The sequence below is a fragment of the Manis javanica genome, chromosome 18 (genome assembly GCF_040802235.1).
Source record: "Manis javanica isolate MJ-LG chromosome 18, MJ_LKY, whole genome shotgun sequence".
Lineage (NCBI taxonomy): Eukaryota > Metazoa > Chordata > Mammalia > Pholidota > Manidae > Manis > Manis javanica.
In genome coordinates this window covers 8,454,223-8,476,885 of record NC_133173.1, presented here as the reverse complement: position 1 = coordinate 8,476,885, position 22,663 = coordinate 8,454,223, and the positions used below count along the sequence as shown (strand labels likewise).

General features: G+C 46.0%; 1 protein-coding gene across 3 annotated transcripts in view; it reads right to left on the bottom strand.

Annotated features, from left to right (window-relative positions):
• Nucleotides 1-524: 524 nt before the first annotated feature.
• SLCO3A1 (solute carrier organic anion transporter family member 3A1) overlaps nt 525-22,663 on the bottom strand; it is a 262,731-nt gene continuing 240,592 nt past the window's right edge. The window contains exons 9-12 of one of the 3 annotated variants that reach the window (XR_012127194.1): nt 19,602-19,666; nt 9,560-9,802; nt 1,875-2,073; nt 525-1,186 (exon numbers count right to left, since the gene is read on the bottom strand). Coding sequence is in view for 2 of the 3 variants with exons in the window: in XM_037000570.2 (XP_036856465.2) it covers nt 9,423-9,802; nt 19,602-19,666 (445 nt within the window). In the remaining variant the exon portion in view is untranslated. Of the gene's footprint in view, nt 1,187-1,874; nt 2,074-6,667; nt 9,803-19,601; nt 19,667-22,663 lie in introns of those variants that run through there. The other 2 variants (XM_037000571.2, XM_037000570.2) reach the window with 2 other exon arrangements.

Genomic DNA, 22,663 nt, shown 5'->3' with positions numbered 1-22,663 from the left:
ATTATACTGTGGGTATATGCTGACAGGAAGCCGTTCCATGCTCTCCCCGGGTTTATAGACAGTAGGAGAATCAGGAAGGAAAACCAGATGATGAAGTCCAGGACCACGGAGTGTATCACTCGGAGTTGTTAGCAGTGCTGTGGTGCATCTCATTGCCACCAGAGGTAGGGCTAGTGATGACCAATGACCATTTTATCAAGTACTATTCTGTGTTAGCTGGCATCACACGTGACCTCATTTAAGTCTTATCACAAGGGCCTAAAGCAGGTGTCAATATTTCAGTTTACACATGATGAAACTGGGGCTCAGAGGCGTCAGATCACTGGCTCAACACCACACGAGTAGCAAGTGCTGGGTGAGGACTTGAAGCCAGGTCTGCTCTGAAGCTTGTGCTCTTTTGAACAGCTCAAAGCCCATAAATGTAGAACACAGCCAGACACACTCGCTTAAAGAATCTTTGAGTGTTGTTCTAACCAAAGACACAAGAGAGAACGATAGTAGAGATTACAGCATGAGACGGAGGAAGAATTAAAATAATGCTTTTAATATAATCTTCAGCAAACGTACAGTATGTACTTTACATCGCATATTTCTAAACTGCTCATCTGGAAAATAGAAGCTGCAAAAATACAGAATACCACACTCAAAATCTATTGAGTATGTGCTTTTTTCCCCCACTCCCTTCTGTGAAACAGGAGGATTTTACCCCCCTCCCATTGAAATCTAGCCTCAGCTGATTTCAGAAGCCATCGGTCAGAGAAGCATTCTCAAGAGGGGGGTTTCTAAAGAGTGTCAGCAGGCCATCCCCACTGGAGCCAGGGGAGGTGTAGGTGAGAAGGAATTTGCACACCAGGTTGGCATTACTCTCCAGCAACCCAGGAAAAATGCCTACTCCAAGGGTCCGGAGGACTCCTGACCACACCAGCCTCCTTAGTCCTTGTCATAGGCCTGTGCTTGGGGCCTCGAAGGACCACACACTGGCCAGATAGTCCACACAGGGACCCTCAGGCTCCTGGGCAGGGCAGAGCACGCTAAGTCAGGCCCGCGAGGTCTGTGGGTGGTGGTGGGCTGTTCTCTGCAGGAAGAGGATGAGGGCCAGGCCCTCAGCTTCTCACAAAGGAGTCTTCTGAAGGTGACTGTGACTCGGGGCAGGTTTTCTCAGTCTCAATGTCTTGGTACTCTGTGCCTAAAGATGGGGGAGGGAGGAGAGTCGAGAGGAAAAAGAGGTGGGTCTTTTCTGCGATTCCTACTTCTTTTAGGCTTATCTAACAGCATCACGACTTTCCAGGGGATGGACAAGAGCAGGAACTCATGCAGTAAGATGCTGGGTCTTGCTGCATGGAACCCCAAGGAGCCAGACTCCAAGCCCAGAGACCTTTGTGAGCCAAATCGTTCTGAGAAGCATGTATCTACACCAACACTCAAGTAGATGTTTTTTCTATGGGACCAAGTAAGATGTGCCCCCATCATTAACTTCTCTCTATCTTATATGAATCACCAGTGGCAGACCTTGTGGGCTAAGGGGTCTCACCTAATCTCTACTGAAGAAGCGGCTGAGAGCTAGAGAAAGCCTCTCAGCATAATGTCATGCTTTCTCCTCCATCATTCTGGACCAGTTCGCTTTTCATTCAGCCACAGTTAATCAACCGCACACTGAGTGAAACACTCATTGGAGCAAGGTTTTTAAGCCTACGCCACACTTCCAAAATAGCTGTGGTTTCCTTTAAAAGGCATTAAAAACCCAGCTAGCCCCTGTGATGATCTGCGAGCTGTGTAGATCTCATTGACTGCGCCCTGCAGCCTTCCTGTTCATTGATAGGCACAGCGGGCTGCAGAAGTCCCCACCCATTCACTTGTCCTCTGTAGACTCTGACCTGGTGGGATGAAAGGAGACAGTGTGGAAATGTGACTCCTCTCCTTAGGACTTTGCAGCTGAGATCTGGCTTGTAGAAGTAGCCTGTATGTTCCGGGCAATTTGGAGCTTCTTTCCTCAACTTTTCACAAGGTCACGTTCTTGTGGTCTCAGGGTTCTGCTGGAAGCCTTGAGGGCAGGGAGTTGGAGGTGGGGTGGGTCTGAAAGGGGAGAGCTCGGGTTGGTTCTTGTGTGCAGAATTAGAGGATGATGAGTGGCTGAACACTCTGGATATGGCCAATGTGGTAGAAGGAAGAGCAGTGTTTTTAAAGGTCTCCGATGTTTACTTATTAAAGGAAAAAAAGTTTTTCTCCTTTTTAGATTCTTGTGCCTGGAGGCAACATTGTGCAGATTCTCACCTCCAGTTCTGGGCTCATTTCTATATGAAATGACTTCTGTGGGTGTTTTTCTGGCAGCTGATGCCCTGCGGGCCCCACGGAAGTTTCTTAGGAAGCCAGACAGACCTGGATTGGCTACTGGTGACTTTTCTAGCTGTGTGACCTTGGGAAGATCGGGTTTACTATGCCTTGGGTTTTGAATCTGTAAAGTGAAAAAAATGATACTTACCTCATAGGGCTGGTGTGAGAAAGCTGCTGTGTGCATTACCTGGGCATGTGGGTAGCAGGCTTTTAATAAACATGAGCTCCCTAGCCCCTTCCCACCTTTACGATGCTGGGCTAGAACACAGTTTCTGTTTTGGTTGGGTTCCTCTTACAATGAAAATTCCTACATTGCATACTTTTGATCCATTTTATAGCCTTAGATTATTTTCTAAAGTCAAACAGTCTTGACTGACATATCTCCATGAGGGCTATCTTCTGTAAATTAGCATGAATTTAAAGAAAGCATTATTTGGGGGGATTTAATGGGATGGCAAAATCTCAACCTACAGAATATTAAACCTCCAGAGAATGTACCTCGTTGTTCCATTTTCTCATAGCGGAAGAACATAATCACTTCACTTTATGGGAAAATATTCAGAATTTATGCTGAATTGTTGGTCCAAATTACTGATACAAAGACAAAAATGTTTAGAGAATCTTGTTTCTGAAAGCCTAGTATCTAATACTAGAGTAAGATGTATCCAACTGGTGACCAGCGTGTGTCTGAAGGCTCCGAGTTAGAGCTGAGCTCCTGTGGTTGATGCTGTGGACCACATCGGGGCCAAGCAGGAGAGGTGAGTGGAGTCCATCCCTGGGGCTGGGACTAGCGCTGAGGAATGCCTCTTGGCATGTCAGCAGTTTGAAAGTACATTTCAGATGCACTTCAGTGGAGGAATCTCCTGTTCCACTAGTCTGCCGCTGGTAGAATACCCTATATAAATTGATCCCTGGGCTCTGTGGTTAAGACCAGAGATAACACAGGAAGATGGGCATCGCCAGGGTGTGCTACGGTGGTATCTGGTTGTTCTGTTAGGGGCATGTGAGAGTGTGTGGGGCCCCACAGCCCACTGGAGCCAGTCTTCCCACTGAGGCAGTCTCTACAGGTTGGGAGGGTGTCCTTATGGAAGGAGGAGCCGCAGAGGCTAAGATTCCTAGCTCAGTTTGAATTCTAGCTCTGCTTTGTGACCTTGGAATTCTGTGATTCTGGAAGCCTTCTGAGCCTCATTGCCTCTCCTGAAAGCTGGTACTAGTTCCTGCCTCACAGGGCTATTGTTGAGAGTAAATAAGCCAATACATATAATAAGCTGGTATACCGTAAGTGCTTGGTAAATATTAGCTATTATTATTAATTATTAGTGCTTACAAATTATTCCACTTGGCATATCTATTCACTTCATAGAGCCATTGTTTTGTGTTAGTGGGAGGGAGGGAAAGGATTTGACATGTTCTTCAGTATCTGGATTCACTCTTCTCTTTCTAGTTCCTATATTTTCCCTGTGCATGCCCATTTCTACTACTTAAGAAAAAAAGATGCTTACTGTGGTAGAACTATGGAAAGTGTCAGAGCTGGAAGAGACCATAGATTGTGTAGTTCAAATTCCCCCCATTATGTGAGAGAAAGATGATGTTGACTTCAATTATCAATCCTGAGAATAATGGGGTACTTACCTCAGTCTTGGAAAAATGGGATACCTGAATTAGATTCCTGGGGTCAGGAGCATCAAGGTTGACGGACGCCTGGCTGAAGGACCCTTCCAACACATACCTTTGCCCATCTGCAGCAACCTCAGCTACTAGAGCCCATGGTCAAATCCAGCCACCACCTGACTTTGTAAATAAAGCTTTATTGGAATACAGCCCACTCATTTTTTTTATATATTATCTAGGGCTGGCTTCATGTCACAGTGACAGGGTTGAATAGTTGCAACAGAAACTGTATGACCCTCAAAGCCTGAAATGTTTACCACCTGTCCTTTTACAGGTTTGTGAATTTGCTCTGGTGGCCCTCTTGATAGATGGGGGGCCTCCCCTCACCTCTCCTGCTGCTCTTCAGTTCTTGGTTTCTAGGCCACCCACCTTTCTGAAACCTTCCTGATCTCGATGCTGCAAGGCTGAACTGACCACCACCATGAGTCAGCACTCCTTGCACCCAGACAGACCTGGGATCTTAATGTAAGTATTCTAATCACTTTTGTTTGTGTTCAGGTCTGTCTGGCTCATTGAAAGGTGAGCTCTTAGAGGATAGGAATATGCCTTTTCGCCTTTGTATCTGGTCTGAGTCCTGGCACATAGCCAAAAGTAAAGGACTGAATGAATATGGGTTTGGAAAATATCCTCAGACGATGTACTCTCAAATGACACTAATTCTGCAAAGGACAATTGTGCTACCATGAGGATGGTCTGGTCTCTGATAAGAAAGAAAAGTAAGACTGCCCTGTCTCCATGGCAGTCACAGATTTCCAAGGGGTAGGAGAATCTTTGTTTTTCCGAATTTTCCATTTTAGGCTTTTAACACATGTTCTCCCTGTCATGAAGGCCAAGCACTCTGAGGTCACCTATGAATGTGAGAAAGGGGAGGTGTGGGTGGGTGGCTGTGTGCACAGTGCAGATTCCACCCGTTACCCTAGGCAACAGGCCCCTGTGAGAGCCATCTGAAAGAAAATACCTTCCTTGCATATTTTGCTAGTTTCTTCTATTTTACCAATTTATTCTTGAGCAACCATAATACCCCAGGGAGGCTAGGTCTGAAGGCAGTCATGTAAGGCCAGTTGCTCTAAGAGGTTAGATCTTTGCAGCTGTACAGAACTAAAGAATCTGGGCTGAGCTGGGAGACGCAGGCATAATGAAAAGAGGGAAGGGCAGAGAGAAGAAGATGAGGACAGCATTTACGTCCCCAAGTCATTTTCCAAGCTGATTTAATTTCACTAGCTCCCTCTTGGAAAACATGGCGGTACTTCGGTATTTGATCTGGATTCTAACTTAAAGAGGAACACAGATCATGGTTGACAGGAGGCTGATGAGAGGGCAGTGGCTTGAGCTCTGGAGCCATCAAGTCCCTACCATGTATGTGGCACTTTCTCCTGACTCCTAGACTTACACGTTTCTCCCCGGCCCTCCTAACAGTCAGGTAAGAGTGGCACAAGCCAGCAAATACTCTCTGTTGGTTGAGAAACTGCTTGCTTAGTTTTCTCCCCTCATCAAAACCAAACCAAACCAAACACCCAATAAAACAGAACAGAATCATCCTGTCTTTCCCCTCCTGCTCCTGACCGTATAATACACCACGCTGTTTTCTACACATTGGCCTTGATTGCTCAACACGGTTGAGGAGTGTTTTGAGGACTCCCAAGTGGTGCTGAGAACACGTATCTGGCTGGCTTCATGGGGGGAAGAAGAAATCATACTTCCGAGGACCTGAACAGCAGGCAGCAAGAAACCAGCCCTGTAGGCTCCTGGGGGAGGCGACAACTATGTTTCCTCTGAGGGCTTCTCTGTGAGTCTATATATATATATATATATATATGTATATAAAACACACACACGTTTCCATTTTACATGCTCCTCAGTGAATGGTCTGCTCTACAAGTGGGGCAGATAACCCATTACTAGCAACCACAGCAAAACCTTTTTCCTGGGAAAAATTGCCCAGAAGTGGTGTAGTTATCACCCCAGGGACCTGTTGGTTGCTTCTGTGGAATGTTTCTGCAGGTTACCCCAGGCCGGGAAGAGAGGGGAAATCTTGCCACGCCTGAGGGACAGAGAGCTCTAGTCCTTACTGGAGACAACCAGGTGGAATCGGGGATTTAAATGTATAGATGCTACTTAAACTTTAAAAATCATCACTAGAGGAAATGATTCCAGTGTAAGGAGGTGGGGAAGAAGTGATTTTTATGGAAGAGACACTTCTTCCTGCTCAGAACATTAGGAAGTCTGTCAAAGGATTCCTTAGAAGATCTTGGTTTCCCCTTATTATTTTGCCTGTGAAGCGCTCCTAGCAAGCTCTTTAGCAGGGGGAGGAAGCCTCTCCTACCCCTTCATTAGCTGTGAGGAAAGCCGCACGCTGTAGCCTCCTGGAGTGGCAGTGTCCCCAGGGTGCCTCGGAGCCTCACAGCCTTCCTCTGTTCAGGCATGAAAGGGGAGCAAGGCTGGGGTCTGCCCTGAGAAGCAGAAACCCCACCCCCCAGAGAGGGAGAGAGACGCTTTTACAGAATGTGTTTACTTCATAGCAGGGATATGGTAAAAAGACCTTGGTTTGTGTGTAGGAATGACAAAAATCTGTGGAGACTTGCATCCAAGAGCACTTTTTCATCCATCTCTCAGCATGTTCAACTAAGGCAGCGGGGTTTGTAGCATCAGAGACAGAATTGCCGCGTTCGCTTTCTAGGTTTATTCCATCCCTTAACATTCTTGTTTTCTGTAAGTCCAATGCAGATCTTACCAGGCCACCTTTTCATTCAAAATACCACTAACCCCAAACAAATAACAAGGGCTGGACCTAGCACTATCTGTACGATGGTTCTTTGCAGCACAAAAAGTAAAATTAAAATGAGACTAGGTGTTCTGTTCTGCAGCATATGAAAGAAATTAAAGTTTTAAAAGGTGACACACAACACTCTTAGGACAGGGGACTGGAAATCAATATCTAATTGTTGGTAACACTGAGTTCTGAAGTTTTTTTCCTAACATCTTATTCTCACCCTAAGATCACAGCAATAAAAAAAAAAAATCCAAAATGCAAAGAATTTTTGAAATATATTTTTTTAAAAGGTTGTTTTTTTTTTTTTAAAAAAACAAATAGCGCCATGAAACACGGGGTCATGGGGCCTCAGTCAGTGTGCAGAGTTGGGAGAGCTACACAATGATGTATTAAGAGGGCAATGACCTATTAGCAATACATTTTCAAAACAATGCTGACCCAAACCTGTATAGAATGGCATCAAAGCCTTAAGAGCAACACAGCATACACATTTTTATGAACTGGAGAACAATCCCACCTTTTACTAGTTACCATATTGATGACTGTCCCCATTTTCATGAACAAGGACAGACTCAAACTAAACAGAAGGGCTGCTTCGGAAGGGTCGTGTCCCAAGCAGCGGATCCCGGGGGCCCCGCACCATGACAAGAGATGCTTTTGGTGGTCCTTGCTCGGTTGTGCATCCTCTAGTTTTGGACTGTCACTCAAACCGCCCCACTTCCAGTGTTTGTTAAAAATTTGGCACAACACCCCTTTCTCCCTACCCACTCTTTTCTTTCCTGATTCTTTTGTTGGCCTCTGGTTGAACTGCAAATATGTGTTGTAGGAGGAAAGGCAGACTGACCAACCAAACAACGCTGGAGCCCTTCACAGGGCGAGGAATGAAGAGGCAGGAAAGTAAGTTAACAGGCCCTTTGTGTGTGTGTGTGCGTGGCTCTCGCCTAAGCTCTGTCCTAGGCAATGGCCTTCGAAGCCTGAGTCTGCTGCCTGCAAGACGTTTCCCCACCACTGTTGCCCCGAGCAACGACAGGTTAGCTCTCTAGCTGCCTTGAGATTCAACCACTTTCAAAACACACACAAAGGCCTCTTCGTTCCAGACTGACTCTGAAAGCATTACTGACATTTTCATGCATTGGCCAGGCGGTAGCTTCCAGGAGCTTGTGGCTCTATTCATTTTCACCGACACCACAGAGGGCTCAACAGCTTGGGCTGGGGAACCGGTCTTTCTCTTTCCCATCCCCAGAAGCACTGCACCCAGACATACAGCCCACATCTAAGGGCGCCTCCTCCACAGGCTGGAAAGAACGCCTCTTGGAAGGTGAAGCATGAATATAAAAGGGCTTCCTTCCAATGACAGCGATCACTGAATCACAGGGAATAAAGCAAGAAGGCAAATTTGCAATTCATCACATTATCCCCTGTTGTCTCAAATGTGATTCTTTGAAAGGCAGGCTGCATAGACACCCTCTTTTTCAAGCATGTTTTTTTCTATGTTGTAACACGATCTATATTGTTTTTGCAGACTATCCGAATGAGGATAAAATGATAAAAAAATTACAATAGGTTAATTGCATCCCTTGAATCACATTATATTTTTGGTGCATTAAAAAAAGGAGAAGAGTCAAAGCAACCAGCATAATAAATTCAGCCTAGAGAACTGTGTTAGTTACTGAAGGGTTAACACAGAGTTTAGAAGTCGTTAAAAATAGTATCCGAGGATTACACATACAACAGTTTGAAATTCATATGCATTGTGGTTTTTTTGTTTTTTTTTTTAAAAAATGGCAAAATGTTTGGCAAATGTAAGCAAATGACTTGGACTAGGTTGGGTTTCGCCGGCTCTGAGCGAAGTCAGTCATAGCCAGGCAAGGCCCACTGCTTCCTGAGGTCACTCTGCGGGGCTGGGGGGAGGCGGTGCCCACCACTGGGAGGCGCTGTGGGGGGAGGGGAGGTGCTGGCCCCCCACACCCAGCTCCCCCCTTGGGCCCTCAGTCTTGGAACATGAGAATGGAGCTGGTGAGAGGCGCCAATTACAGACTCCAGCACACATCACCCGTTAGCATCGCTGAGAACTCTGGGGCCTGGAACCACATGCAGACCGGGTGAGTCGTCTACACAGTGACCCATATTGCGAGAGTTAGAGAGAGGCACGGGCTTCCGCCCCTCCAACCTGTGCCCAGCCCCACCCCCGCGTGGAGGCGGGAGGGTGGCACGGGGTGTGTCACTAGTGCTTATTCTGGCAATGTCGTCAACTTGGGCTTTTTTAGTAGACATAAAAAAATTTTTTTTTTTTGTATGTGTATGTATATCCAGAAATGTCCATCCTCCAAGCTGGCCTCCACTGTTCCCTGAATTTGGCAGTGCCTGTTGCTTGCAGCTGTCGGCATCCTGAAAAACCATGAGGTGCCTTCAAAGAGTAGACGAGCCCCAGTGGGCTGCACGTCAAACACATGGTCCCACGCGCTTATTCTGAATTCTGTCTGGCTCTGATTTTGAGGAAAAGGGACAAAGGTCGTGTGTGTGTGTGTGTGTGTGTGTGTGTGCATTTACATGTGTATCGATTTTTTTTTTTGGGAAACCTTTTTTTTTTCTTTTTGTAGGAAAAATGACCCTTTGATTACTAATACAGAGTTCACCCTGCCTTTAGTCACTATAAAACGGACTCCATGTTTTCACACCACTCATGATCTTCCAGGTTATAGATAAATTTTGTCCTATGTGTCTGTTTTGCGGGCACAGGGTCCCTCCCCAGGTTGTCTAGGGTCAGAGTAGAGGCAAAGAACTCACTGGTGCTCAGTCCGCCCTCGTGGTTTTTGATGTAGCGCTTATAGTTTTTCCGCAGACACTGCCACGTGGTGGTGTACAGGACGAAGGCGAAGGACTTGAGCGCGATGGCGATGCTGACGTACAGGTACCTGTAGGCCACGTTGTCGTACAGGACGCAGGCGCCTTGCTCCCCACAGAAGGTGCTCCAGAAAAGGCAGGTGGAGTCAATGCCGGCCCCAAAGATGAGGGGTGGGGGGATGAAGCCTGGAGGAGGGAAAAGCACATTGAATGTTCAGGCCCCTGATCCCTGGCTCCCTGCAGCCGGGGGCTCCCCTTCCCCGGGTATGAGTCTCTCTCCTGCTGGGACTGCTGGGCAAGCACGTCTTTCTTGGTGATTCTGTAGCACAGCAGGGGGAAAAAGACCCTGTCAGAAGCCTAATTACTCGAGTTCGAATCCCAGCCCTGCCTTTGGTTTTTGGCACAAACCTGCAGGAGTTATTTAAGCCCTCTGTGCCTTGGTTTCCCCGTCTGTAAAACGAGGATGAGAATACGGGTCTTTATCAGATGGCTGGGAAGACTGACTAAATGAACACATGAAAAGCAGGTAGAGCAGTGCCTGGCACACACACCCTACTACTATTATCTGCTGAGAGCCCAAGGAGGCCGTGTCTTCCCGGAGGGAGACAATTCTTGGCGTCCAAGACGTGAGGTGTCAGCCGGGACAGCTCCGCGGCGTCGTGCTCCTCACCTGGGGCCTCTAGGGCTGCACGTGCTCTGGAGAGAGCTGGAACCAGAAGCTGAACACGAGCACGCTGTACCGTGTGTGTATACACTCAAGTACCAATGTACACACATATTTTGTATACATGTGAATGTGTACACACATATATAAATATATGTGTGGTGTATCGAAGATGAAAATTATCTGCATACATACTGATGACTTCTCTTCCCTTAGATATTCCCACTAGGTCAGAATGCTTTACATTCTGAGCTGGGAACCAGTTTGAAAACCTTCCCAACAGAGCATTTCAGGTGCCTTTAACCAGTCATCAAGAATGGCAGAGGAGATGCCAACTATTCCTTCAGTTTCTTCTTATTCTGTGCTTTTGTCTCTGCTGTCACCCCAAGCTCAGAGGAACTCAGTCCCAGGGGCATATTAAAGTCACCTGAGGTGGCCTGTCCCAGAAAATTAAAAGAGAGTATTTGGGGGTGTGGCCTGGTTATCAACATTGCTAAAACCTTCCCAGGTGGTTCTGGTCTGTAGGGGGGAGAAAGGTCGAATCTGCACTTTAGGAAAGCAATGTATGGGTCAGTAATGCAAATTAACTGCTTCAGAAACAAGTGTCACTAAGATCAGAACGTGGTGCCAATCATCATCTTCAGGGAGAGACCGCAAAAGTGGGAAGTGATCACGGGAAGCAGGTGGTAACAATTCTGAGATCCCATTGCTGGGGAATCCCACCATCTAAGTGAACTTTCCAGAGACAGCCCTGGAGTGTCTGCATTTCTCTTATTTAGGAAGTTCCCTCTGAGAATTTGAAGAGATGCAGACAGACCCTTAGTCTAGAAAAATACATCTACCCACAAAATCACATCCACGTGTCGGGGGGCTCTCTCTCACTGTCGGGGCAGTGCTAATGAGGCTGGTGGAGCTCCCAAATCCCCAGGTGTCTCAGCACATACCCTTCGCATTCTCCAGCTCTCTTGTTACTCCAAAGAGAACCCCCTGAGAAGGAGTTTTACATGAAACCTCATTGAACCTCCTGAGCAGCTTGGTTTAACAAATGAACTCCAAGCTCAAAATCTCACACAACCTTTTTTTTTTGTGGAACCTGCCTTTGTGGCTTTCAGGTCAGGCAGGGCATGCCCAGACGCTGCCCCGGGGGTCTGAGGCTGTGCTGGTGCGCCAGCGTGCAGTCTGCCGGACCCTCAACCTAGCCCTTCTTCCTTTAAATGATGACAAGCCATAGGAGGCACTACATGGTAACTAGGCAAGAGGACCTAGTCCACGGTATTTAGGTAAAGAAGTGGCGCTCCGGAGCCACCGATAGACTTGGGGATGAATGGCACTGATTTGGCCTGTTCCCAGCGGCCCAGTGGTATCATTCGAATCTATTCGCCTTTCTGTTTCCCAGGCTTTTATTAGGTTGTGATTAGCTCCCCCATGTTCTTCCCTCTTTTTTCTGCCTCTCTGCAGGTCATTTCACTTTGTCCCTGCCCACCCATCACTGGCAAGGGAGGGACTGAGACTACCATGTCATTGGTAAAAGCTGGTCATGGGAAGTATGGGACAGGCTCCATGCTCCGCAACGCACATGTGCCTCAAGGGCTGTATGCGAAGCCAACTTGGGCAAAGCAGATCATGTTTTAAGCACGTCAGAAGAAATCTGCAATATAAAGGAACCATTCGTTAATCCTTGCTTAAACCAAAATATCCCTCTAAAATGCCAATCTGTGACTCCTTCATGTACCTGTATCGAGTGAGGATTTTTATAATGTTGAGTTATCTGTAAAGTAGGGCAGACTTCTTTGTGCTTGTGGTGTCATTTTTATTCTGTCTATTGTCAAGCTCTATTATCGGATGACAAGACCTCGAAAGAGTCAGAAAAAGCCTTTAAGCAGAAATTAGAAAGCTAAGTGCTGAGAAAAGTTTTTCATATCATACTCAATATTTTGGAAAGCATTTATGGGAGAGATAAGAGAACTTAGAGAGTTGAAAAAGCCTTGGGGCAAGTCACTTGATCTCTCCATGCCTCAGTTTCTAGATCTTTAAAATGGAACTGATGCTGCCTGCCTGGTCTGGGTCAAGGTCTGCACTGATCCAAATGCGGTGTTTATGCAAGGGTCCGGTCCTTCCGTAAGGCCAGAACTTTGGCTGCCTTATTCCCATTCTACAGGGGATTGGGGGTGATAGTTTAAAATAAACTATAAAAGGGCTGAGTACCTTAAGTTTATAACCTATATGAGTTTCCTTGTGTATTTCTGAATAGAGAAGACATGGGTTATCTTTTCTACCAAATTCATCTTTTCCTTTTTGTTGACATAAAATTCTTTCCCAATGTGGGGCTCTCGCTATCAGGTCTTAAATTCCAGGTATGCAGAGAAAACTAGAGATGAGCTCACAGGGTCTCTTTCCTTAGAGCCCTTTGCCATTCTAGAACTCATCCAATTAGTCACGGAAGGGAGTTCTATTTGATGGCTAATTTCACGTGCAGCCACTCATGTTCACAACTCAGGGGGACCGAACAAAAGCCCAGGCAGTCCATGCAAGGTGCTGATTCCCCAGTGTTTACACTCCTATATACAGTATGACTATATGATAACTACTGACTGTCCCAGGCCTCAGCACTATGTGGGGTGCCCCAAATACATCAGGAATACTCTCCATCACCCCTCCTGTTTTACATATAGAGGCACGGAAGCTGAGAGAGATTAACCATTTGTGCCAGGCTTGACATTTCAAACCCCCACCTGGAAGAATCTCCTTCCTACTAATTCCAAGTTTGTTGATTTGAAGAGAAGATTTTAGAGTTCTTATCCGGGATTTCCAGGGCTACAGACACTTCATATTTACCCTTCCGCTAAGCTCCTGGGAGTAACTGGCTTGCAGAAGTCTGGATTTAAAGCTTTTGCAGGGTGAAATACACAGGGGGTCTGATCTTTGCAAAATACGGAGAGGGAAATACACACACACACAAGGGGGTTCTGATCTTTTTGCAAAGTGCAGAGTCCTCTCTTCTCTGCGGTTGTTAATGCGCTCAGAAGGTTGGGAGACTTTTTATAAACTCTCTCCATCTTGGGAAAACACCCCGGGCGTCCTGGCAGACACTTGCCAGGAGAGGAGCTGTGAGAGCGTTCTTTTTTTTCAGACAGGAGGCTCACATTGGGAGGCTGAGGCGTGGCAGAGGAAACACGAATTCTGGACCCAGAGTAGGCTGATTTTGGATTCCACCTCTGCCACTTGGGCACTTGTGACCCTGGGCAGGTTACTCAACGTTATTAAATCTCAGTGTCGGTGTTTACAAGATAGGCGCAATAATGCCATCTTGTATTGAGTTTCTGGACAGAATTAAATGCGATGGCATCTGTGCAGGCCCGTCATAGAGAGGGCTTTCAAAATACCTGTTTTTTTTTTCATTTGGATAAATGAAAACTTGTCCTCTTTTCAATCATCTCCAGAATACTCTTCAAGCCAAGGTTCAGCAAATAACCCCACCTGGCAAGAACCCTTCACGCCGTAAGAGAAAGCCAGGTTTGGAAGATTTCCAGCTGCTTCCAGAAGGGGGCCAAGTGGGTGAGATGTGCGTTAGTACCTACCCTTGCTCTGAGCATCTTACTCTGTCAGGCCCTCTGCTACCTACAGAATAAGGAGGGAGGTGCACTGTTGCTTTAGAACCTGTTTTGGATGAGCGCTCTCCTCTTGGGGGCTGTGGAAGCAATCTTCCCCATTTTGCCTCTTATCTCCTTATGTCTCCCAGGGAGGAGCTCGTGGATGTAGTGGCCATGAACTAGGCTCCCACCCCTGGGCACCCGCTGTGTGCTGGAGAGGGTCTCCGGAGGCTCGGTGCTGTTACATGCTACTAAGGAGAAAACTGGAGGATTAAATCTTAGCTCCTCCTTATGCTCTGGCCCAAACTGCAGCTATATTTTGATGCAAAAATTTCAGTATCATTTAAGGAAACTGTCTCTGTTTTCCTGAAATCTATTAACGGAGATTAAACCTCAGGACCTTGCATTTTAGCTATTTAATTCACTCCCCTTGGCTGAAAAGGCTGGGTCCAATTAAGCGCTCTGGTCTAAACTTAAAAGGTGAACTGAAAGGCTTGTAAGAAAAACAAATTCACATATCTTTATGAGGCAACACGGAAGCGGAAAATTATTCTGCCATTTCCATTTGAAAAGATATTCGTTCCTCTCTAGCTTATCTGCCAAGACTTGAATTCACCATGGACTCTCTAACTGATGGTTGAATTACATAACCATTACTGTGGAGAGGGGGATGTCAAGTAGTGTATTCTCCCCGCTTCAGCAATGCCAGGGAGGAGGCTGGATTGCTGATGCTGGCCAGCATTGTCCATGGACACCTGACACTTGTCTTAAATCTGAGAAGCTGGGCTCACTGCATCCCTGGTGCCTTGTTAAAATCACTAAGGCTCAAAGAGCTTAAATAATCAACTACGGCCACATGGTCAGTAACAGTAGAGCCGGACTCAAACCCGGGGGTCCATGGCAAATATGCCTATCAGCTTAGCACAGGGAGGCAAGTGGCTCCTGGGAGATGCAGGTGCTTCAGAACGTCAGACACATCACTGGTGTTTAACGTTTGCTGACTAAGCAAACAAGTGCATAGGAGAGGGGAAGGGGTGTCCATATATTCTAGCCATTGTGTGCTACGCCACCCCACAGCTGGGTGCGCAGCCTCTTACCTGGGGTGTCTGGCACGCTATGCTTACTTCTCCTGACACATTCACTTGATGTGTTCATTTCTCCCACTTGCCTAGAGAATGTCTTTATATTCAAGACTTCACCGTCGGAGCTCAACAAATGTTTTATGAGCCGCATCAAGAGTTTCTACAAGGTACTTCTGGGATAGTTCACGAATCACCCGAGGACAGTCTGCTCAGCAGTGACACCTGGGTATGGAGGTGTGCCTGGAGGCTGGTGTTTTCAACGCTTTTTGTCCAAAACTGAGAGCAGGCGTGTGTGGGAGGAGGGCTGGTGGTGGCCAGCCCAGCCCATCCTCACCATACAGTGGACACACCTGATTCATTGCATCTGTCATCTTGTTCTGTGAACGACTTCTCCGCAGACGTAGTTACAGGGGCTCAAATCCTCAGCATGTCTTGTGCTTTTGCCTCCACTGAGTCAGTGGGGGTGGGGTGAGGTGGGTGGGGGCATGTAATAGATGTTGCTTCCAGAATTTGGATTCTACCTGTCTATGCCTTTTAATTCCACTGCTCTACCCTTGATTAGCTTCCCACTTCAACGCTTTCCTTAGTTGTCCTGCAGAACCACCTTGCTCCCAGGCTGGTCTTCCTAAATCAGAATTCTGAATGTCATTCACTCTCCCAGCTAAATCCATCATTTGCTCCACCCTGGCAACTACTTAGCCAAGTAAAATCTTTCTTCCCTTTCAACTCCAGGTCCACACTCTTCTTGCACCTATACATTCCCCACACTTGCTTCAGTCTCCTGCTGGAGCAGCTCCAGGAGACAGGGAAGGTCTCAGAGAACATTTGTTTCTACTATTTCAACATGGGGCAACATCCACGGTCTGCAGCAGACCTCAGGAGCAAGACACTGGAGCACATCTCCCAGTAAGCGCTTTGCCGATACCCGGAGAGAAAGCAGGGGTCAACGCATGCGCAGAAGGGGTGAAGAAGGATGGATGGGATTACGTCAGGGATTCCGCTATGAGCTGGTCATCTGGTTCACTCTGAATGTACTGACCCAGCTCGGCCTCCCTTCTCTCCCTCTTGACTTCTGCCACCGTCCTGGGTGCCCTGAACTTCTCCACAGTCACACAAGTCCATACTCTGGTCTTTGAACAGCTATTCTCAATGTCAAGGCTGTTCACTCCCCCTCCGGTCTCTGGCCATGCCACACCCTGGGCTCTGCCGTCTCGCAGGATGGCTCCACCCCCAACATCCCCCAACATCTCAAAGTCAGACAACAAAGCTTTGGCCACAAATTCCCATTTTTTTTCCATGATGTATTACATCTGGTCCTTAGGGTTCCTTTATCTTTGTCCTCTCTCCCCTCTCCTATCTTTACCTCTTCTTTATCCACCCCAGACACCACGGTCAATCCTTTAGCCCTATTTGACCATCATCCTTAATTGTCTTGCCTCACTCCTGCCACTACATCCGTCTTCGATACCACCAACTCTGTTTCTGCTTCTTGTCCAGGGCTGCTGACAGTCCCGAAGGTTCTTACCACCCTCACGTCCCCACTCGGTAGCACCATGCCAGCGCAGGGCCCCATCAGCAACTCTGCCACACCAGCAGCTTAGGATTCAGTCAGTGGCCCTTTCTCAAATGCACCAGAGACCCCGCACTCCCAGGTTGCAGCCCATCCATGAGTTCATTTGCTTTAGAGAGAAAGGTCAGACCTATTCACCCGGCAGCAGCCCTTCCTGATCACGTCCCTGATGGCTTCTCCCTCCAGTCCCAAACATGCTGAGGCCTTTGCTCTATCCAGGCTTTCTTTATGTCTCCACATATGCAGGACTCTCTCCTCCGTGTTCATCTGCATGTTTACTCAGTTGTCACGTCACAGGTAGACATCACCACATTTCAAACCCAGACCCCTGCCCCGACCCCAAGGCCGGGGTACGTGGCTCTTCCACCAGTTCCCATTATACTTGAGTGGAGCCCATCTCACATCTTGTCACATGGAATTGTGATGCCCCGCTGTGCCCTTCTTACATGGAGTCAAGAACAACAGTTAACAGTGCCATGGAATCTGGTTTCTTGGCTGACTCCTCATTATCAGTAACGGCGGTTAATCTCAGTGGGTTCCGCCAGAGATGGAATTCAGCCATTGTAACCCTTCTTCAGTAAACCGTTTCTAAGTAAAAGATGGAACTGTACCATATCCTTCTACAGCTGAGATTTCCAAACTGGTTTTGCAACCCATAGTGGGCAATAAAAATCAATATACTGGGTCAGAGCCAACTTCTTTAAAAGCATGAAATAGATCAGAACACAGCATACATATTGAGGGTTTTTTTTTCCCATGAAATTTTTGTTTCCACTATATTTATGCATAGGTATGTGTGCACTGGGTCATAATCTAACACTTTTCTCTTGCTGTGGACGATAGTCACAGAAGTTGAAAAATACTGTTGTTGATTATGCCTCATTGATTATTCCTAGGGCAGAGATACAAGTAGTGAAACTGCTTTAGGGCAACCTACAACAGTCTGAACAGTGTCACCTTATACCTGCTCTATAATTTTCAGTTCTGTCTTCAAGAGTCCTATAATTTTCATTAGTTTTTCAAAAATACCTTGCAAATCTTTGTTTCATTGTGTTAACAAAATTATTTTGCAGGGTAACTTTTTTTTTTTTGTCAGCTCTATTAAGCCCTTAGCATCTGTCTAGGGGCTCAGAACCTTCACAAATGGGGGGCTCCCACCTTCTCTGGTCAGCTCCTGGGAGGACTCCTAAGAGCTGGGGCTGTGCTCACTTACCTGGGAAAGGAACACGGAGCTTTGAACACGCTGGGTGCTCAATGTTAGTCTGGTGAATGAATGTGTGGGTGGAGTGGTTTTGCCATTTTCAGAAGCGAGGGTCCCCAACTTTCTACCTGATGTTATACATCTATCTATCCAGCCACCCGAATTAGGGTGAGCGATGGTGGGGACCATCATGAGGCACGCACATGCTGCCCTCCCAACGATAAAGGGGAAAAATTAGCATCATTATCACTCTGTGTGGTTTTAGAGTTCTACAAGCCTTGTAACTTCCAGGATGGCCTAAATGCTTTAGTCTGAGTCACTCCTGAACCTGTTTTAACTGGGTACCTCCACACCTACAACTTTTCCATTTTCCACGAAACTGAAATAAGACAAGATTGCCATTGAGTTTTCCCCATGTGTCTTGGTGTACATGGATGGAAGCGGTTGAGAGGATTCTGAGGCCTGGGTCCATGCACGGTGGGAATGATGGCAGCAACTGATTAGAAATTTTTAGCTACAGGCAGAGAAGGGAAGTGAGAAAGGAGTATGCCATGTATTCGCCATTCCCCAGGGGGGACCTCATCTTATTAATGGATCTAAGGTGAATATTTTTCTTCTTCCATATATCAATTATATAGGAATTAATCTCATTATAAAAGTAATAGCCATATATAGATCTTTTCAAAATATTTTTAAAAGTTTAGTATCATTCAAAACCTCTTTACTCAGAGATAACAGCTGATACCATTTTTTCATGCTTAGCTTTCCAGTATTTTTCGGTGTTTATATCTACTTTAAAAACATTTGAATATACAGTATATAGACCTGTTTAGCTCCTTCCATATATCACGTGCCTATTTCAAGTCTGTATATACTTTTCTTTTCAGAATTTTAAAGGGAAACATATGTCCTTCTGGGATTATAGGCCATAATGGATTTAACTAATTTTCTGCTGTTGGACATTTGAGTTCTTGCCAATTTTTCACCTTTACAAACATTTTTGTAAACATTTCTATAGCTCTTTGTGTTCATTCACTATTGTAAACTTAGAATGAGGAGGTTTCTTTTTACTCTGAAAATATAGGCCATGGCTGTTTCCCCCTGCACATTTATTTACCATTTGATGTCCACTAAAGGCCACTGCTGTTATTCAAGAAGGAATTTATCCTGTCTTGACCTTTGCTTTGACAAAGGTTTGTTCATAAAACAACAGACGTCTAGAGGAACAAGGGCGGGGCACAGCCGAGAGCTGGATTAACTGGCTGGCCTTTCCAGATGCCCCCTAGTGGGTCCCCAGACCCTGGGAGAACCATGGAATATTCTCATTCTCTGCTTTCTCATCTTAACAATGAGAGGGTTAGTCTTCCCTCCTTCTAGCCACACCAAACCTAGGAATGTAGACTCTAAGGCATGAAGGGCACATTTGCCTGGTCCTGGAAACCCAAGGTAAATAAACTAAATCATTTTGGAAAAATTTAAAGGGACAAAGCTTCTGCTTGTGAGGCACTGTGAGAATGCCTCTCTGTCCCAGCTGACAGCCCCATAAATGAAGCATTTCTCAAGCTGCTCCTGGTCTGCTTAATGAGGGTGCCAATCACACCACCAAATTGGCTTCCCGCACTGCCGTCCCTTCTCTTTATGCCTGTGAGAGTTTAGTGTGGCACAAAGATGGAGCTGATGTATGTGAAAACTGTGATATTGAGGGAGTACCTGATTTAGGTGTAAACCTGAGCAGAATCTACAGACTAAAAGTTGCTCTTTACTAACAACAACTTCATAGGAAAAAAAGACAGGAAATGGGATGATGTCCCTTGAGATTTACTTACCTGGTCACAAGCATCCACTGCGTTACTAAGGGGATAAAGAGGTGATACATACCCAACAAACGGAGGAGGAGAAAGAGAACTCCCAGGGCGTAAGACTTGAGTTCAGGGCTGACTGTCCTACATGCAAAGAGATGAAGAGGAAAAGAAAGATTCTTATCACTCTAATGAATGGACCCCAGTCATTCACTGCTGTCCATCAGAGCCCTTCCTTAGAAAATTATTAATGGTTCTGTTTCCTTTTTTTTTTTTTTACTTTCTCTGCCTGATGTCTGAAAACTCTGGTAACTGCAATGACATCTTATGAACAGGCCAGAGCTATGAATCCATGTGTCATTTTCACGTCATCTTGTGAAATCAGCCAGACTGAGGTGGTATGACATCCAGATGGGCCATTTGTGAAATAATCTATCTACATCTAATTTCTATGCCTTTTAAATTGGAAAGGTACCTTCACAGAGTCATGGTTCTTTGTTTTGAAATGACTCCGTCTCATTGGTTTTGGTTTACCCAGAAGAGTCCCTTAGAATGATCTTCTCCCACATTTTCCAGAACACCCTCAGAGTGCAACATGTCCTGGGATGACGGCAACAGGAGAGGGGATTTGGACACAGTGATTGATCCCAGAGAGAGGGGCCCTCATGAGCTGGTAACAGATGCCCTTCTTAATGTCTCCTACTCTTAGAACTAATATTTAGTCAATGCTTGTCTTTTCTCGAGGCCCAGGACTATTTGCATCTTGTTCATTATTGGTGTCTGGCACACATCATGCGCTGAGGGAATGTGTAAATGGGTGGATGGGCAGGCAGATGTCGCTCACTCAGGACCTGGGCAGCCCATCTCTATGTGGGGGTGAAGGAAGAGGTATTTGACGACGTGCATATGTGCTTCGCGCCATCCTCAACACCGAGGGCAGGGAAGCTTCCTCTTACCCCATCCCCATCATGAGTCCTTAGGGAGAATGGGGAAGTGAGCACATGACTACTGGAAGGACTTGGCTAGGCCTAGAGAGAGTCCAGCATGGCTGAGACTTTGGCAACACCAGGAGCATTTCAGTGTGGCCTCAAGACCGAAAGAGACCCATGTGATGCAGGGAGGACCTAGGCAATCAATTCTGTAGAAAATATAATTACTAATAGGATATTTAAGTCTCATGGGCAGCCTAGTACACAGACTACATAAGCAACTAGAATAATCTCCTTAAATACCCCAGGGGTCATTCATCTAACCACCCACCAGCACCATTCAGCCATCCAATTTGGGCCATCCAACCTGCTTTGAGCCTCAGGTGGGCATGGCTCTGGCTTCTTAGCAGAGCAGGCCAAAAGCCACTGCCAAATCAAAAAGATGTGGATGCAAAATCTGCAAAGAAGTAAAAAGCTAACCTTTTCAAACAATAAGGCTTCTCTCTCACTTACCAACTTTACATTTCCCTGTATGGCCCCAGAAGATGACTGGTTAGCCAGAGACGGGTAAGATTCCTCAAGGGAGGAACAACCTAAGACAGGCACAGTCGCAGGGGGGCCATCAGGTGAGAAATTGGGGATCAACAGAGGTGAGGCTTGGAACCTCACCCCCCCTGCTTTGAGAGAAAGCTTCTGCATCCGTGGATGTTTTGCTGCCCTTGTCTAGCTTGGATTAATACTTAGTCTATAGGCACACATCTGATCATCTGCATTTGCCCTCTTACAGCACTAAACTATGTTTTCTACCTTTATCTTGCATCTACCTACCACTTCAGCATTTTATTAAAAATAAAAAAAATAATAATAATAAAGGGAGAAATGTGGGATCAACATATAAATCAAGTATAAAAATCAAATGAATATTCATATTTGACCTGATTGTTTATAGTTCATAATGCGTGATCAAAACTGAAAGTTTCTGTGATGAATGCCCTTGTACTGTTCACCATGTAAGAATTTATTCACTATGTAAGAATTCGTTCACCATGTAAGAACTTGTTCGTTATGCTTCCGAAGATTGGAGACTGATGAGAATTAGGCTTGGGGTCAATTAATGATTGTGCATTGAGTCCCCTATACAGAATTTTATTGTTGTTAACAACCATTTGATCAATAAATATGAGAGATGCCCTCTCAAAAAAAAAAAAAAGATGTGGATGCAATTTTCCCCATCTTTGCACTACTTCTGTGATTTTTCAGGGGAAACTAAAAATGCCTTTTTCTTGGGGGAAATGACACATTTCTTCTCAATTACAAAGAGTACAGCTAAGTAATCCCAGGGTGGCCGGTTAAGACTCACTGAGTGATGAGGAAACCACTGGCTGGTGACGCTAGATACCTGCACAATATCAATGATGAGATCTGTGTCTCTGGACAGAAACGGTCAGTTGTCTTTAGAATGTGCATGTTAGAGAATCCGAGTTCTTCGGAGTTGTTATCAGCAACATGGTTCCAGTTTTTTCACGTTCCTTTGAAGGTACTGACTTGAAAGACCCATAAATAAAGGCAAATATTCCTTTTCAAGAATACATGCTGGCATAATGAGCTAGCATATCTGTCACCTGAAATTTGAGTTCCTTTTAGCTATCAAGTCACTAGGAATAAAGTGAGCAAGGTGCTAAGATCGCCCTCATATCCTGTTGGGAAACTGGTTCCCATAGGAGGAATAAACCTTCTCAGATCTAATGGGAGAACTTGAAGGCTGAGGTCTGAACAGTATGGAAAGTTCCAGGTAAGGCCAGGGATGGAGCCGTAACCCCACAACTTACTAGTTGGTGACCTTGAAAATACTGTTTCGTTCCTCTCTGTGCCTCCATCTCTCCATGTTGAGAGGGAATGCTAGTAATTTTGTGGTTGCATCTTTAAAACAAGAGCCCAGCGCTGACTCATAACTGGGCCTCTGTGGGTGTTAATTTGTATCCTTGCTGCGGGCACTCTGAACACCTGTGTTGGCAGGTGCATGACTGTCTGGCACAAGAGTGCGTCCATCGCTCTGGGATGGGATAAGGGCTGGTACACATCTGAGCTGTGGCCTGGACTGTTTGTGCTTTTCTGATGGCCTGGAACATCTGTGGTGGAAAAGTGGAGTGGAATGATGACAGCATAAGGTATAACCCTGGCCATCTCAATAAGTACAATTTGAGCAAGTCCT